General features: G+C 39.7%; 1 protein-coding gene across 1 annotated transcript in view; it reads left to right on the forward strand.

Annotated features, from left to right (window-relative positions):
• ZNF827 (zinc finger protein 827) overlaps window positions 1-15801 on the forward strand; it is a 77534-nt gene that overhangs the window by 4232 nt on the left and 57501 nt on the right. The window contains 2 exon segments of the mRNA XM_009328859.1: window positions 1732-1904; window positions 12179-12662. Coding sequence (XP_009327134.1) covers window positions 1732-1904; window positions 12179-12662 — 657 coding nt within the window.

Here is a 15801-nt window from a genome sequence, read left to right on the forward strand (position 1 = left end):
GTGACATGAAATAGACATCAATATAAATGAAGGAAAGCTGAAGCCCATGATTTTTTTTTCTTATGTTGACATTTCTGTAGTAAAGAGCTAACATGGTTCAGCTTTGGAGAGCATTGACCTAATTCCTGTGTGCCATTGTCACTGTTATTGGTGTTCACATGCATTCAGTCCAGTTCTTTGCATATTTTGTAATGTGCTAAATTACTATTGATCCATCTTGTTTGCAGATTTATTTTTAATGGGGTGGAAAACAGGTAATAGCTTATTACACATTTCTTTTCTGGATCCTTTGTGATGATACCCAGAGGCTGGAGAAAAGATATGATAGAAAGAAGAGAAATGATAGGTAAAAATGCTACCAATATATTTTTTTCTGTGGTTTGTCTTTCTCCTGCCTTTTGTGAAGAAGTAAAGAAAGAAGCCAATCCTATAATTGCTTACTCTTTAGAGGTGCAGAGAGGGGAATAATTTGATATGTTGAGTGTGATAGAATATTTCACGAGGAAAATTTCTGAACTTGCAGAAGTGCATGCTTTGACAATGTGTCCTTTTTTGTACTTACGTAATGACTACCTAATCATTTGAATTACGGTGTTTTTGTTTCCTACCTAATAGCAAGAATTATATTTTAGGATATGACAAATCTTTCTGGAGGTTTTTATCACTTAGTTCCTCATCAAGGGAATTTGATGTTTGCTATATCCTTATCAGTAGGAAGTAACTGATAATAATGAGATTAAATATTCTGAGAGAAATTCCAAATAGCAGGATGCACATTGCTGAGCTCTGGATATTTGAAAATAGCCTGTCTTTTACAGTGACGAAAAAGGCTTCCAGTTCCACAGGCCTTTCTTTATGATAAGCAGAGGAAATCGTGGTGAGAGGGTGAATGGATGGTTAGTTGTGTAAAGTCAGCGGCAGGAATTTCTCTTTCCTTCAACCTTGAGATGGTTCCACACTCAGCAGACTAACCATATTTGCCTGATAAATGCCACCAAATCCTTTTCTTATCTTACGTGAATTGGGCAGTAAAGCAGAGTGCAAACATTTAGGAAGGCAGTAGATTTAAAGCCCTGGCAACTAGAAAAGCAGAAGGAAAGCCATGACCCGAAGACCCCTGATGGCTGAAGTTGCAGCAGCATCTGCTCGAGCCATAACTAAACAAGTTCAACAGCAGAGGTTCTGAAGTCATTCACTTCTGGAGTTAAATATATCTGATATGCAATACCAGCGCTTTTCAGTTAAGTTGTGGATTGTTCTATGCTTTATATCCCGCTTCCCTGCTGGCTAACCATCAGATATGGAAATGGATCATTTTTTAATAGTTAAGCATATTTTCCATACCCTACTGCAACCGGCCTTTGATAGGAAATGAAGGTGCAAAGTGATGATTATGAGAGACATCCATCTCAGTTCAGTTAAATTATAAGGAACATTAGGACCAGGTGAGATAGAGTAGCGTCCCCTACTGATTAGCCAAAGGATGTTTGGGACATTAACCTTTATAAATTATGGTGACCTTTCTTAGAGGGAGAATAACTAGATTAAGGGGAAAAGGGATATGCGGGGGGGGAACTGAAATTTCTGGTACATGTTGTTGTTTAACTGATGTGTCTCTTTGCAGATGAAATTCTAGCATTGAAAAATGATATCTTGAGTATGTTTACAAGGGGAAGGTATTCAACAAGTGGCTGTAAAGGATCCTCTCTTTTTCTTCCCCCTTCTGCTAAGCCTCAGAAGAAGAAGGAGGAAAACCTTTCCAGTGTCCGATCTGTGGTTTGGTTATCAAGAGGAAGAGTTACTGGAAACGGCACATGGTGATTCATACAGGATTGAAAAGTCATCAGTGTCCACTCTGCCCGTTTCGCTGTGCACGCAAGGACAATCTCAAATCACACATGAAGGTAAGGGAAGTGTTTACTGACAATCAAAACACTTGAATCATCAATCAAACCTATTTCATTTGCATTTGCAAGAACAAAATTTCCCTAACTGTACTACTAATGATGTCTTTATTTAAATAAAGAGACCATAAAAAGAGAAAGAAATAACTTTTTTCCCTTTGCTTGCCTTTCCATTTTATGCAATGTGGAAACTGCCTTGGGTTATGTCAACTTGGTGCAGCACAAGCTGTCTGTGACAGATTTAGTTCTGGACCTGGAACCACCAGAAGCAGGGATGTTAGCCGAGATGTGACACCATGCAAACACAGCAGTGCTGCTTTTCAGGATGCCAGCTAGTATCTCTGTATGCCGTTTCATCACACTAAGTGGGCATACCAACTTGGCCAGCACTAGCAGGGGATCTCCCCATTACTTTCTGTAGACAGGCCTGCAGTTTTAACTTTTTTCTCGATGTAGTTTTTAACTGCAGGCATTTCAGGAATGAAGGATCCAAAACAAAATGAATGACAGATTATACTGTAAAGTTTTGTTTTCAAATGTTTCCATTGTTTAAAGTGTGCTTTTAACTCAGCCTAAGTTTTAGGCTCAAACTGAAGATGACCTTTTGAAAGAAGCAACATCTGTGTTGATACGGAAAAAATACAAAAATGTAAAAAGACTCTCTGTCTGCTTAGCTGAAGTTCTCTGTGGTTGCAACGTACAAAGTGCCTGGTCTTGCAAGCTGTAGAATGTTCTTGGTGAAGTGAAAATGGTACCTGTCCCATTAGCTCATGGATGAAGAAGCTGAAGTGCAAAAAGTTTCCCTTGTTAATGCAGTTGAGTTTTATAATAACAGTGAAATGTTTTATTATAGTTAGTATTTTGTCTGTTTTAGACAAATGTGTGTAACAGATTACCAGGCTGGTGTGGAGGGGGACAGAAATGCCTGTTCAGCTTCTATATATGCTATTGCCGAATCTGAGATCACTAGCCGGGAGTCTAACCTTGCTTACACCCAAGTAACTACTCACTTCAGTGTAAATCATTCAGATGATTCCACTGATCACAACAGCAGATCTTGCTGTATATCAGGTCCTTGCTAGGTCTGAAATCATCCCCCTAAAGTCTGAAGGCTCATCCCTTAACTCTTCTACTGTGGATCAATGCACTATTCCCAGGCACCCTTGGTGTATCATGCTAATCCTTATCAGGTAGTAGAAGTAGGTTTGGTGTTTATGGCTCGCTCTTTTAGGACAAGGCATTCCATGTTGACTGGAGGGCTCAGGTGACCGTCCTGAGTAGATGATGAGTAGAAAGAATGGGAGTACAGCATGATAAGGAGGGCTTTTTGTTTTCAGTTTTTGACAGCCTGCACAGAAGCATGCATCCCCTAAAAGCTTGCCATTCCCTGGCAAAGACCTGTTGTCATCCCCTGCTTTGTAAAGGACATCCCTATTATTCCCTGCAGAAATTCTTGTTCTCTGCTTTTTTTGCCTTTTTGGAATTATTATTTGCAGGTTGAGGGCCTATCCCTTCCTTTTTGGCATGGTGATTTCCATAGGTGGTCACATGTAGTATGTTGGAGAAAATTAGGGACTTTTTCACTGTCGCTGTGTGCTATCAAATTGATGGCTATCTGAAGCCCTTCTGCTCTTTTCTGCTCCCCACCTAACATAAATTCCTTCAGTAACTGAGCCCATGTCATCTTAAAACAGACCCCTTGTACATACATGTAACATGTAGTGTTAATTATTTGGTAATATAGTAACTATTACCAAGTAATGCTCAGTTAGACATCATTGAGGTCAGAGTCAGGCCCAGAGCTGCTCAACACAATGTAAGAGATTACAGTCTCTTTTAGCCTTACTGTGGAGATAAGATCTGAATTCTCCTCAGTCAATGCAGTCCGGTCACGCAGGTCATGATGGACCCAGTGGTCTTTGCTGCTAAAACTGCTCCCTATTTAAGATGAAGGCAATTGTCTTACAAAACTAGATGGCCTGTATTTGGTCTTTTGTCCTTGTTATAGTCTTATGGATAAATGTAAAAAACCACAAGTATAAGAATCTGAAAGATAATGTTTTACCTTAATTTCAATGGGTTTCATACACTTTTCTCAATTGAGTAGGCCATTCATAAAAATATTTTCTATCACATCAAAATTGAGGCAGGTGAATGAGATAGGGGCATGTTAGTCATGTGTCCAACAGTGTCAAACACACTTTGAATTCCCTTTGGTGAAAGTATGAATTGATAAGATTAAAAATAAAAAATATCAGATTTCTTTTCTTGTTATAAAAAAGTGCTGCTTTTAAATCTGTATGTAAATAAGTATGAGATTATGACACCTGACACATTATAAGCCAACAGTGTTCAAAATGGAATGAATACACATCAGAAATGGTACAGCACAGTTGGGAGCTCCTTAGGATGCAGCGTTCTGGTTATGCCAGTCAGATGTTTTCAGTTCTCTTCGTTGTCCTAGGATCCTTCGGGAGCTACCTAGCCTTATCTCTTTCCTGGCAGGCAACCCATGAAGGTAGAGCTGCCTCTAGCTCTCCATCCCTCTCTCCCTCCCCATGAGTCAACTGTGGCTGCAGGTGAAGACACATTTTTCAAAACCAAAAAGGCTACTCAAAATTAGGGTACTAGGGTGGTGTTTGTCATTCATTACAAGCCAATTTTTATTCCAGGATGCTATCACAGGCCAAGCTCTTTTCCTTTATGCTGCTCTTCGGTTTTCAGGTTTTATGTTCTTTTGATAAGGGTGACAGGCAAAACCTCTTGAGGTCTTTTGTCCAGCTGCAGTCTTCAAAATCTAATAGTGTTGTCTTTGTTTCCTTCTAGGCAGCATAGTCCTGAGCTGAAGCACTTCCTCTTTTTTCTAGGTTCCTGTAGGCATTTTCCATTGAAACTGGTCATTTAGAGATTTAATTTCCATGAGTGGTTTGTGTGTCTCCATATGGGCCTTCTTGTGTGTATCTTTAGGTTAATGAATAATAACTATATAATATAAATACTGTGTAATTTATGGTAATTATAACATGTCAAACTGGTTGGCCCAGAATACAACATTGCCAACATTTTTGGTGTCTTGTCCCCTGCTAGAGGAAATCTTAACAGAGAGCTGGATTGATTCCAGCCCTGACCATATTCAGATCTACATGTGCTACCCACCATGTTGACGAAGTGTTCTTCCAGTAAGGGCACTTCACCAGGACCAACTCACAACTGGAGGCAAGGAAGTGAAAGGCAAGAAGGGAAGCAAAAGGAAAGTTTCCACACAGACACACAATGAACAAGGGAGCCTGAGTAGACTGCCTTTTAAGGCACACAGTGCTATCTATAATTGTTATATGGCGTTTAGATTCCATGGTGATAGGCACCTTAGAAAAATCCCAAAATAGACACAGTACAGAATTTTATTAGTCTGTTTTGGAGACAAATTATAGCACATGCATAACCACAAGTTTTGGCCCTCATTCCCAGGAATCTGGGGGTAGCATCACAGGACTTGACTCTGGTATCATAGCGTGGTTTCCAGGGGTGCTGAGAATACTGAAAATGAAGCTGGACAAAATGAATGGGTAACCAAGAGAGGTGTCTTGTCCAAGCAGGCAGCAAGGGTTATGCTTGGGTCCTTTTCTCTGTCTATCTAAACATACAATCAGTTGGAATATGTTGTTTTCTTCTTGAGAGAGAGAGTATCTTATATACTACTAATGCAGAAAGCAACAGAAAGAAGTGGTGTAATTCAGCGAGATGTATTCAGGCTTTTGTGTTTTTCCTGGTAGGGAAGTAGGGATCTAATTTACCACAGAGCAATACCACAAGCATCAGTCAGACTTTGGCCAATTGGTGTCTTTGGATCATGCACATATCTTCCTCAGCAATTGGTGGATGGATAGGCTGTGAGATCATACAGCTATGTTCCAAGAAAGCAACAGGATATTAGCCTGAGCACTTGGAAGGGGGAATGAGGAAGAGGAGCATATGGCCAAAAATAATATCTATAAATGTTCCTTGTGCTGCTATATAGACATAAGGCAGAAATGGGTGAGCCAGCTCTTCTAGCAGTGGAAAAGAAGGTTGGCATTGTGAACATGTGCTGAAGCATGATGGTATGACAGAAAATGAGGAAAGGAAAGATTAAGCTTAACAGAAAAGTTAGATGCAATGGCAGGCAGGTCATGTGATGCTCAAGCTCGGGATCTTCCTGCTTCTGTTGCTTATGAAGAGGGACCATGTAGTGACATCTCAGATTAATATTCCTGTGTAATATGAAGAGTGTTACAATCAGCCTCCTGATTAGGGAGAGGCTATTAATTACATGTTAGTGGGAATAAGGAAAGGCCCTGAAGAATGTAGCCAGGTGCTCACTGCCCCTTAGTGATTTGCTTTTTCCTCTTTCTTCCTCAGCTAGGGTCAGACAACTGAATAAGCATTCCTAATCCATTTTGGTGAAGTATAGGACAGGTTATTTTAAAGCATCTTCACCATATTGGGAGAAGGAGATTGACTGTGTTTTATGGGAGGGTTTTTTGTTTAGTTTGGTTTAAGCTAACTTTAAAGAGCCCTGGGAGGCGCCTGTCATTCCATTACCTCCCCTCGACTGAGGGGAGGTAATGCAAACTTGCACAGCCTTTCAACAAGTGAAACCTGTACCCTAAGCCTCAGACAGGTACCACAAGTGACTTCAACTATCTGTCTTTTAATCTTGTCACTTTTCACATATGAGACAAGGATAAGACAGGATATGCATTGATACCTTAAATCTTAAAGAAAAAAAGAAAAAAAATATTTTTTTTGGAACACCTAGTCCAGCCCAGCCCTGCAAAGAGGCTTTTTTTTTCCCTTTGCTTTCAAGCAAAGCAAGGAAATAGTTTCAAAAAGAAAATACTATATAAATAATGTATGTGTCCTGAGGGGAAGGATCATATCAAAACTAGCACCGTAGCACTAAACTTTCCAAAGTGCAATATTTTAAAAATGAGGGAACTTGTCAGAAAAGAGCATGAAATGAAAAAGCAGAGGGCACATGATAGATGCAAAATGGAGATCTCTCAAGTGTACTCAAATGCAGTCGCAGAAGGCATTTTACTAAAAGAGATTTTAAAAAAAAAAACCACCACACAGAAAAAATCAGTGGGTAGGCACGTATGGCTAAATGGCCAGGTTATAGTAGTTGTTGATTGTAGTAGTTGCTTAAACAGATGCCCCTCATGGAAATGTTAATTCACTGGGAAGTTGGTGAGAAAAATAAAACCTATGGTAGGCAAAGGAAAAAGGGATAATTAGGTCACAGAAAGTAAGTAAAGACTGAGTAGCCAGAAGCAAATATAACAGTGAGTGGATTCAGCACCCCAACCCCCTTCTGTTCTGATTTTGCTTAGGGATGAAGGTTCTCAGAAAAAACATTTCCTCTTATTCTGAGTGTTTAAAAAATAATAACCAAAAAACCGTGTTAAGTCCCACAAAAGAAAGGTGAATGCCAATCCTTCCCTTCTTGTGCCTCATAACTAGAAGGGAGAGTCTGTGCAAAGCATTACCCCAACTTTAAGGAAGGGGAAAGAAAGGATCTACTTTGCCAGTACTACAAAATTGCAGGACGTGCCTGTGTCACTGTTTCCCTTGCCCCTACTCCCCATTGTACCCTGTTAGGTGGGATCACGTGTGTTTGTAACTGTGGTACATCTGTAGGGGCCAGTGTGTAGTTCCTATGACTTAAATTGGCTGGTAAATCAGCAGGGATGTTGCTTTTAAGTATGAAAAGATGATTTAAGAAACTGCTTATGATACCAGAAGTGTTAGTACATCAACAAAAAATGTAACAGAAAAAAATACGATATGAATGATGTGATATGATAGGGACATGTGGTTTCTGTAAAAGAAAATCATGTGTTCTTCTACTAAGATGTTTTGAGCATGTCAGGAAAATCATGGACTTAAGAATCAGTTGAAATTTATTTGGTCTTTAAAAAAGCCTTTGGCAAAGCTTCTCACTGAGGAGTTGCCAAATAAATTAAGCAATGTGATGTACTATGGCAAATTAGAAATTCACCAAGAGACAGTAAAACAAAGTGTAGGAAGGAATTAGCAATTTTAAGCATGACAAAAGGCTAACAGAGGGATGTTCCATTACTAAGAGCGGAATTGTGCATATTTTAGCAAATGTGATCTGCACAAAATGACGACTGTGGGTAACAGAATTGTAGATGATACAACCTTATGTGCATGAATCAAGATTAGAAAAGACAAAGCTTGAAAGGGAATAAAAAAAGGCTGGCTGACAGATAAACAAGGGGGCAAATGAAGTTATTGTTGACAAATACAAGGTACTGCACCTTGGAAACAAGAGTAATCATGCACCTGGCTGTCTGATATAATGAACTGTAACTACTCAGGGAAAATATCTGAGTATCGTTGTAGACAGTTCAATGAAAACCTTTTCTTGGCATGCGCAGCAGTGGTTAAAAAGTACATTAGATATTTGAATGTCTGTAGAATAAAACAGAAATAACACTGAAAATATTACAGTGCTATTATTAACATATGGTATGCTGCCACTTACAATATTCACTTCTGGTCACTGCATCAAAAAGATGTATCAGAAATAGAAGGGATTTCAAAAGCTGGCAATGAAAATGATTAGTGGGATAGCAAGAACTCCCTTTGAAGAAAGAAGCTGAGAAGAATGGGACTGCCAGGTATAGAAAGGAGGTGTGATCAAAATAATGCATGTGATAGGGAAGATAAATTGAACGGCTTCTTTTTTTCTTTCTTGTAATGTGAGAATGAGAAGGCAGCAAGAGAAACTGAAAGAAACAAAAAAAAATTTGACCAGTAGATTATTTGTACCCAAGTCCTCAAACTAGGCCTAAAGTTTGTAGGGATTGTATAGTTCTGTTGAAAATTATTGCGTACGTCATATCAAGCACACACTGAAAAAACTGTAGAACCATGAAACGTCATTTGAGACTGCGAAGACTGTAGGGTTAAAATAAAGATGATGCACATCTTTATTTTACTTTGCACAGTCAAGGAGAATATCCACGGTTAAATGAAATAAACTCAGAAGGTAGAAGTCCTTAAAAGTTTCTGACGTAAGTCAAACAGTAGTTTTGTGGGATTCTGAAAGAACCATTCTCCATGAGCAGGTTGTGCACTGTGGTTTGTGGCAGCGTAATTCAGAGATCCAAACCTGGTAGCAGCTGGGCTCAGAGTGGGCCTTTTGAGAAAACCTGTCAGCTGCCCTCTTGTCTCCTCCTGCCTGTGGTTCTTGCAGCAACAGCCTAGTTGAGTCTAAAGAGGACATCTGATGGTTTGGGTAGCATTAGCACAGTGTAAGAGCCGTTCCCTGCCTCATGGAGAGAGAAGGCAGCTTTTTGGACTGTAACACTGCATGACCTGGGTCTCCCCTGTGGCTTTCTGTGTAGCTCTACATGGTTTCTTGTTTCTTATTCTGCAGCAAGTAGTTGCTGCCTTGACTTTTCCCTCCAAATAGCATAGAATGGCAATTCTTGGCTCTTTTAGCTGCTGTCAAATGATAAAATAAGGGATAGTTTTTTTTTTAATTGGACTTTAATTCTTAGCTTCTATTTCTAATAGTGTTCAAATTTTTAAATAAATATTATTATTTATTTTTGAGAATTAAAAAAACCCAAAGTCTTACGGTGGGACTGGACCCTGGACATTGGGATCTAAATATTTGGCTTGATGTTTTCATATGGGTTTTTTTGTAGAACTAAAATTCTTCCTTTCAAAACTCTAAATATTTGGGTTTGAATTCTGTCATTCCTTGGCTGCAAGTTATAAATGTACTTTATTTTATGAGAAATACATTGGTGATGCTGCTATTGTCTTTGGGCAGGAGAAAAATCCAAATCAGATGAATCAGTCCCCCCTGTTCTCATCCATTCTCAAAAGATATTGCAGGGGTGGCATGCCATGTTCCTGAGAAGAGGAGGTGGGCTCCCACACGCTTTGCCACCCGACTGCAGCAGTGACAGCCTTCAGAAGGCATCATATTGATGATTGTGATAAGGGGCCTCTAGAAGAAGTGGTTGAATATGTAGGCAGGGAAATGTTGATTGAAGGGGATCCTGGAGAGAAACCCTGGCGCACAGAATCTCAGTGGGTGTAGGAGATAAAGTTGCCATGGTGAGAGTGCTTGCTACCATTAGTACATCTCGGTGCTCTTCGTGAAGAAGAGTGCTTACATACTGCTGTGCTCACAGACCATCCTGTTTCCAGTAGTGTGTAGACAGGCAATCTGGTTGGCATTTCTGTTGTAACCTGTCAATATTTAGAATTCATTGTGCTGCTATTCTTCTGCAAGGTTGTTGCTTTAAAACTGTCTTAGGTTAGCATTAGCTTCTAACTTTTTTGTTGTCGGGTGCAATTTTAAGATTCCAGAATTACTTTGCTTGTAAATGTCATGTTTGTACGATACTGAGAATGTCATTCTGTAAAGCGGCTGGCCGAGAGAAATTCTCTCTTGCTATCTGTTTGTTTAGTACCTAATCTCCAGAGCCCTTGAAGAACTACTGAATGAAAAGTTATACAGCACTAATGAAATGTGTCATCACTGAATGCAAAAAGGGCTAAAAGAGGGACATCTCCCAGTTTCACATTTTAGCAGACCTGAATTCAGGTCCTGTGTATGGAATGCTGGATATGAGCTTGTGACTGAATTCCTCTTACTATATAGAAAATGAATCAGGCCAAATGTACAACCATGGGAAACTCCAACCTGAATTTTGACAGACCTGTGTTTGGGAAATGCTGCTGTTAGCCCAGAGCTCTGCAGAGTCTGCACCAGGACTCTCGGGATCTAGATCTCAGCTCTGCAGGAAACTGGAAAGTGCTGAAAGCCTTAGCTAAAGCTGGGTTTTGCAGGCTCCCTGGTGTAGAACTGAGCTTTGATTAAAGCTGGAGCTCTCAGGGCTTTTGGACTCCCAGGCTACAGCAGCAAGCCTTGGATCCCTGGCACAGCTGGCTGCTTCTGAGCCGAGCCCAGGGAGCAGGGGATAGAGTGCCACTCAGTAGGATAGGGGAATCATGCCTCATTTGCCAAGAGTTCATCCAACCTCTCCATGTTTCAGGTGAAATATTTTGCATTCAAAAAACTGCCATTTTCCAACAAAAATCTGTCTCACTGAAATGTTTCCAACCAGCTCGAGTCACAAGTGAAAACGAATGTGTGGAGCTCAGTCTGGTGCCAGTTTGTCCTGACCGCATGTTCATCAATTAGTAAGGAAAAAATGTATGTGCTTGCCAGTCTTTCTGCAGGGAGTAGCCCAAAGTGCTACTGTCAGGATTTAAAATTCATTTGTGAAGCTATAGGGAAAAAACTTTTCAATATATCTGCCACTATTATGCTGGGCTCAATTATTCCTTCCCTTTCATAAGTACTGTGTTAAACAAGAAATTGTATAATTATATGTATATAGTTTATATTAATGAGTGTGTCTGCTCAAATAATATGTAAACCGTTACATATGGATGGATGGATAGAGTTCTCTTTTAAAGGTAATCAGGATCGGGCTTGAGGATAATAGGCATTGTAGTCATACTGGAGCATGCAGTCTCTATGAGAAAGAGCCTGCAGTCAAAATATGAGGACAATAAGATTAACTGTGATGATTAATTGACTGATAGAATAAATGGCAAACACCATCTCCCAAGTTTGTATTTTATCGTAAGAGAGCTCTTTATTTTCTGGTAGAATTAATTTGCCACAAACTGTTTCAATAGTGCCTTGGTATTGCCAGGTGCTGTGGTTTTACTCTAATGATACACGAATCGATGATGGACATTGCTATGCAGGTTGGTGTTTTGCTGGGTTGCTCTGAACAATTGTTATTTATGAGGTTGCACAGAATGATCATGCTTAGCAGAACATGTAATAGGGTGGTGTTTGTTTGTTTGTTTTTTAATCAAGCAAGCTACTAGTTATAGCTTGGAAGTCTTTTCATGCACTGACAGGTCATCAGGATCCACTTGTAAGGACTGTTTGATCCAAAGCAGACTTCAGCATTTCCATGCTGCAGAAACAGATGTTCCTGATTTTTTTTTTTTTTAGTTGAGTCTGATGTTTATGTTCTTTGACTTACGTGTGAAAGAATCCTACTGTTCTTAGTGCCTGACCTCTTTCCAAGTGCTGAGAATGAAGAGTTCACCCATTAGTTAACTTTTTTTTTTAAATGGTGTGACAAGTGTAGACTTGAGATTTCTATAATGCTAGTAAACTGTTTTGCTTGATACATGCTTTTATCTTTCACCTCTTGAACCAGGTTCATCAGCACCAAGACAGGGGTGAGACCTTTCAATGCCAGCTATGCCCTTTTACCTCCTCCCGCCACTTCAGCCTGAAACTCCATATGCGTTGCCATCAGCATTTCCTCAGGACAGAATCCAAAGTGAAGGAGGAAATACCAGAAACTGAGGTGAAGGGGTCACCACAGCTAAATAGTGACTCCTGCCCGGGACCACAGAGGGAAGGAGGTGGACCTGACCTTGCGGGATCAGCATCTGTATCTAAAACACCTGATGCGGCTGGGCAGCCTAGTGGAGGTATTCCACCTTTACTAGTGAAAGAAGAGCCCAAAGATGACAATAGCATCTCAGCTGCACCTTTTGCTCTTAGCACTGTTGACAGAGTCCCCAACAACCCAAAGCCGAAAGACTCCTCTGACTTTGTGGCCAATACGGCATCAGCACTATTCAGCCAAGACATCTCTGTCAAGATGGCATCAGATTTTCTTATGAAGCTGTCAGGTAATTGAGCAGCAAGCAGCAGCATCAGCTGCTCCTTTATGGGCTAAGAAACACTTTGCCTTGGGTTTGCTAAGTCTTGGAATTACAGGGAGAAAAACATTGGAACTTCTTAATTTATAATTTCTTGTTTCTTTTGATAAGGAGAGGTGCACGATGGAGCAAAGAGGGGAAACAGCGAGAGAAGAGAGGGATTTTGCTGTTTAATTGTGGGGATTGGGAGTGAGAACTTTTTATCCAGGTTTTCATGTTCATTGACAATTACCTTGGCAAATCTCATTTGGTGAGTTTTTCAGGCATGCTGAATACCTTTAGTTCTGGTTTGAAATCACTGAGGGTCACAAGCACCCAGCATGTTAGAAAATTCAGCTCTTAAGTTCTCTGCCTTTACCCATCTGTTAAATAGGACCAATAAAGTATTGGTCACCTTCCTTTCAGAGTAGTATTTGAAGTCTAACTAGTAAATACGTGCAAAGTATGAGTGTTACTGCATTTCTTGATTATTAACACTTAAAAAAAAGGTAGTCCTAGAGATTCATGAACAGCTTTAAATTTTTTTTTTTACTATTTTAATTGAAATCCATATCTAATGCAAAGCATGCATTTACTGTCTTTTCTTTCACTGTCAGATTATTGCTGTAAGAATGATACTCATATGTGAGACTGAAGTGGAGGATGTGTTTAGGGTGAATCTATTATATTTTATGTGCTCTTTTATTGATTTGACTGAACACTTCAGAATTGTGGACATGCTGGGGGGATGTTCTATACTAAATGTTTTCAAAATTGGCCTTTAATTTTTAAAGAGAAAGAAGTCAGGAAAAATGTCACTGAAGAAACTTCTGTTTCACAAGGAGATGGCAGTCCCCATGGCAAGTTTTAGACTTTGGAGATAGAAGATACCCTTTTCAATAGAGAATAATTGGTCACCTTTTTCCTTTAAATGGAATGTAAGTTGCATTTTAGCAAATTTTATTGTCAGGTAAACTCAGGAATTGGCTCTGTCCTAATGCCATTGCCTTGGTGAAACCGCAGCCATTTATTTTGGAAAGGCTTGCTGTCCTCATCTGCCCAGACCTTTATACCTCTGGGATCGCAATTCTGCAGGGAATCAAGTAGAATGGGTAAACACAAGAAATCAAGCCTGAGGCTTCATGGAGCCAACCAGGAAAACAGAAAAGAGCTGAGGGCAAGCAGGACGTGAAATGGGCTGGCACAAATGGTTTGCTGTGTGGGTTGGAAGAGGCCACGGAAACCTCCCCTTTAAAAAAAAAAATCTGTTGATATAATTTATTATATGACCAACAAAAAATGAGTGAGGATGAGTCTTTTTTGATTTGCTTGTACATTTTTTTTACTTGTACATTTTTTTAATTGAGTTTCAAATTTGGACTCTATATGAAATCCGTTTTTTATGTTGGCTGACAGCTGTCCCATATATGTTGTCGTTCTGATGTCTGTCTTAAATTTGGGTTGCTGTGCACTAAGTGGCTCTACACATCAACTGTACTGACCTGTAGATAGTAGTGCTCATGATGGCTGCACGTAGCAAGAATGCAGGAGAGGGGGGAAAGCCTGAAAGCTGAGAAAACATACAACATTTTGATGTGTTGTTTTTCATGTAGCAGTTGATGAGGAGCTGTTTACAGTTTGGCAGACAGTCATGTTTTCAATGTCTGATCTACTGGCATCAGAAAAAGGATACAAATGTACATTATTCATGCAAAAGGCCTATGCAGTTATTTTATGGTGACTTACTAAAGGTCTTGAAACCTGACTTGTATGCACTGTTACCTAGCAACATGTTATAAAGTCACTGGGGGAGTGAGATGTATCTGTAATTTTGTATGTGTGCATATTTGGATGAAAATGTACTGCCAGTCACCAAGTTTACTACACGAGAAGAGCAATGTTAAAAGGAAAGGAATTTCTTTTCTCCTGAGATTTATATTGTGTTATATACATTTAGCTCATGCTTTCCTCCGTACAGTGTGCATAAATTTAGAGTAGAAGTAATTCTCTTTTAGCAAGTTGGCTAGGTATTAGCTGCATTTTTTGGACTGCTTGCTGTGCTGAACCAAGTTCTTCTGAGTGATTTCTTTATTACAATGCTCTCGTTAGGCCCATCAGAACTTCAATTATCGGCCCTACCTTTTCAATGATATAAATCTTTTGACATCTTAAATTGTATATGCCAATTGTAACAGCCAGCACAGATTTGTCGAGACCAAATTATGTCAAAACAATCTAATTTTCTTCTCTGACAGGCCTTGTGGCTAAGAAAGAAGCAGCAGATAGATATATAGACTTTTAGAATTTGGCATTTATTCTTATTGAATATTGATGGTTTAAATGAACATTTATTTTTGCTTGCCAATGTTTATTGCTCCTCTTCTTCTTGGTTGGTGTCAGTTTGTATGCCTCCAGTTTCATGGGAGACCTCAGGGCCTGTTGGTTTTCATTTCTGTGCAGTTTCCACCCCTTCTTTTTCCAAGCATGTGACTCAGAGGAGTGCTTGTCTCCCTTCAGACCTAAGAGTTACAGTTTCCAGAAGTTTAACTGGTGCGCCTGGGGTGAAAGACGGTACAAAATTGGTGTTTATTAACTATTATGAATTTTAAAATTGAATCTTAATAAGCATGCATATAATCTTGACTTTCAGTATTATTTCTGATTGTGCAATGCAGTACCTTTCTAGTCTAGATGAAGTGGATGTCGGATGATTGGAAAACAGTACATTGAAAGTAGTTCACAGTTAAAAGAGAAGAGTCACAGTCAAAAGATCTGTAAAAAATGTGCAGCTGTTCAACAAACAGTTGTACAAATACAAAACCAGGAACAACTAGCTAGGTAACAGTTCTGTGGGAAAGGAACAGGAGTTCTAACAACGTCATACTGGTGCTAAAAAGGCAGTCATTGTACTGGGATGTATACAGAGAGAAAGAGCCTCAAAGAAGGGAAAAACAGTCCTGCTCTTCTCAGTCTTGCTGAAGTCCAAGGTGTTGGCACTATAGTTTATGAAGAGTGTGGGCAGTTGGAGAGACTTCAGCAGAGAGCAGCAGAAATAACTGGAGGTTCAGAAAACATGTCCAGTGAGGATTGATAAAAGGGAGTGAGGTTGTGAAGCCTATAGAGAAGACTA

Source organism: Pygoscelis adeliae, unplaced genomic scaffold (genome assembly GCF_000699105.1).
Source record: "Pygoscelis adeliae isolate BGI_AS28 unplaced genomic scaffold, ASM69910v1 Scaffold66, whole genome shotgun sequence".
NCBI lineage: Eukaryota > Metazoa > Chordata > Aves > Sphenisciformes > Spheniscidae > Pygoscelis > Pygoscelis adeliae.